This window comes from Salvia hispanica, chromosome 2 (assembly GCF_029641045.1).
Source record: "Salvia hispanica isolate PSC_SH4W2 chromosome 2, Shi_PSC_v1, whole genome shotgun sequence".
Lineage (NCBI taxonomy): Eukaryota > Viridiplantae > Streptophyta > Magnoliopsida > Lamiales > Lamiaceae > Salvia > Salvia hispanica.
Window position 1 is genome coordinate 4455417 of NC_142693.1, and position 2792 is coordinate 4458208.

Here is a 2792-nt window from a genome sequence, read left to right on the forward strand (position 1 = left end):
TTGAGAGCTTCAAGTTTTTTCAATCTTTGAAGATAGTTTTTCTTGAAGCACATTCTCCAAAATTGTTCTTCAATCTATTAAAATAACATGAATTTTTTCATTCATGGAAAAAAACAAATCCGGGATAAAATTCATGATATTATTTGTCAATTTTAAAGTTCGTGAAAAAAATCCACGTTTTGAAAGTTTCGTGATATTACATGCCAATATCTCGTAAAAAAAAAAAAGCAACTTGCAAAGAAAAAAAACACAAACAGAGAAGGAGGAAACTAGCATTAGGCATTGACCAACTCCACCTTAAAATTGAAATGGAGATTGGAGACAGACAGAGAGAGAGATAAGTATAATAAATCATAAAATCAATAATACAAACAGTGAATCCCAGAAATTCACTAACATTTTATCCCAAAAAATAAACAAAAAAAAATCATCAATAGAGAATCCAGTGCTCCCCATCCAGCTTGATCTGAAACCCATGGAGCCTCGCAAAGATATGCACCGCCTTCCTGACCCCATCCCACGCGTAGTCATGCCCAAACAGCACCCCGCCCGGCCTCAGCACCTTAAACGCGTGGTTTATATCCACCCACGCGGAGTGGAAATCATGCGCTGCATCCACCTCCACCAGATCCCCGTACACCCCCCAATCGCACAGCCCCCCCAGCGCCGTCCCCGCCGAGAACGGCATCATGATGATCTCCTCCGTCGCGTTCGCCCTCGCCACGTTCTGCATAAATTGGTACATTAACAGAGAGTCTCCGTTCACCATCTTCACGCTCTTCCTCTCCTCGTCGAAGTACCCCGGCCAGCCGCGGAAATCGTCGATGCACACGATCTGCGTCTCCAGCCCTAGTTTTTTTGCAATTGAAGCCATGTGAGTCGCGGAGGCGCCGAGGAAGGTGCCGACCTCGACGATCGTGCGGGGGCGGACCTGCTCGATGAGGTGCTCGAACACCGGCATCTGAGATCCCCAGCCTTTGGTCCACTCGGTGAGCAATAGGGGGCGGGCGTGGGGAGGGGGGAAGGAGTGCCAGGGGGAGGTGTTGTTGAAGACGCGGGAGAGGATGGTGCGGCGGACGTCGGCGGCGGGGACGGGGGGGGCGCAGGGGGCGGGGAAGGAGTTGTGCTCGAGGACGTCGGCGGCGGTGGAGGAGAGGAGGGGGTGGGAGTGGGAGAGGTAGCCGAGGGCGAAGGCGACGACGGGGAGGAGGATGACGTATGCCCTGGGTTTGGGGGCGGCGGCCTCGAGGCGCTTCTGGAAGGGGTTTTTGCGGCGCGGGTGGTGGTGGTGGTGCTGCGGGGGAGGGGGGAGGGATTGCTGCTCGCGGTCGTCCAAATTCATTTCCGGTTAATCGTGATTGGGAGAGGGAGAGGGGGAGAGATCTGAAATGGGGGAGGAGGGGAGCGAGGAGAGTGGAGAGACGGTTGAATTGAATCTGTTTTTTTTTTTTTTTTTTTTTAATTTTATAGAGAGAGAGAGATGTGTCATGTGTGTGTTGACTTGGTCTTATTTTATTACCACTACCTATCAATTATCATCATCATCCCCATTCTATTTCTGTATTAATTCTTTTTCATTAATTGCATATTACTGTGTGTGGAGCATTAATTAATTGTCATTATGAGTTAATCAAAGTGGAGTTAAACGAAGAGAAAATATAGAGATAATAAAGCGGATAATTGAAAGTAGAATAAAATATACTCCCTCCGTCCATAAACAATAGATCTATTGTTGTTTGGCACGGATTTTAATGTAGAATTGGTAAAGTAAGAGAGAGGAGGGGAAAAAGTAGGTAAAGTAAGAGAGATAGAGAGAAAATGTGAGTAAAGTACGAGAGAAGGAAGAAAAAGTGGGAAAAGTATGAGAGATAAACTTTTCATTTTTAGAAAGTGATCTATTTTTTGTGGACGTCCCAAAATGACAAAAGTGGTCTATTGTTTTTGGACGGAGAGAGTATAACAGTAATAATCAATAAGTGTGTTATTTTGTCATTTGGAAATGTTTGTCATTTTTATTTTTACTATATTCAGTAAGTAGGTCTTTATCTTGTTAAACTCGAATTCTATAGTATAATTAATTCATAGTAAAAGTAGATTTATATACTACTAACCTATAAAATTGTATTCTTTTACTAGTACTAATATATTTTAGATTTCGTGTCGATCCAAATTAATTTAATTGATGACGGACGGATTGAGTAAATAGATTAAAATGGTCGTTTTTGTGAAAATAAGAAAATGATTCATATAATTCGGGAGAACTCAAATAAAAATATGATACAAATCATCTAGGACAAAAGGAGTAGTGGAATGTGAACAACTATATCTGTCCCTCAAATATTGACACATTTTAACTCGCTATGGGTTTTAAGAAATGTAATGAAAAGTGAATTAGAAAAGTTGGTGGGATATGGGTCTTACTTTTAAAGTATTAATTTTATAATAAAATGTGAGTAGAAATGAGTTAGTGGAATATGAGATCCACAACTAAAAATGGTAAAAAGTGAAGTGTGTCGAACTTTCACAGACAGACCGAAATGATAAATTATGTCAAATTTTTAGGGACAGAGGTAATATGAATTAGGAGTATGCAGTGTAAGTACGAAGTAGTATGAATTAGGACAAAGGACTTGATACGATATCAACTAAGACAAATAATTATTGGTATTGTAATTTGTAGTATCTTTTACTCGTTAATTTTTGTTTAATCACAAACGAATGATGTTGCACACTATTATCGTACACTTCTTAATTTAGCTTAGATACAACAAACTAATGTTAGCATAAAAATA

At 41.0% G+C, this 2792-nt stretch overlaps 1 protein-coding gene across 1 annotated transcript; it reads right to left on the reverse strand.

The window, feature by feature from the left end:
* Positions 1-252: 252 nt before the first annotated feature.
* Positions 253-1473, reverse strand: LOC125224567 (uncharacterized). Its single transcript, XM_048127989.2, has one exon. It carries the CDS (start codon positions 1340-1342, stop codon positions 431-433), a length of 912 nt encoding a protein of 303 aa, XP_047983946.2. The 5' UTR covers positions 1343-1473; the 3' UTR covers positions 253-430.
* Positions 1474-2792: the final 1319 nt, after the last annotated feature.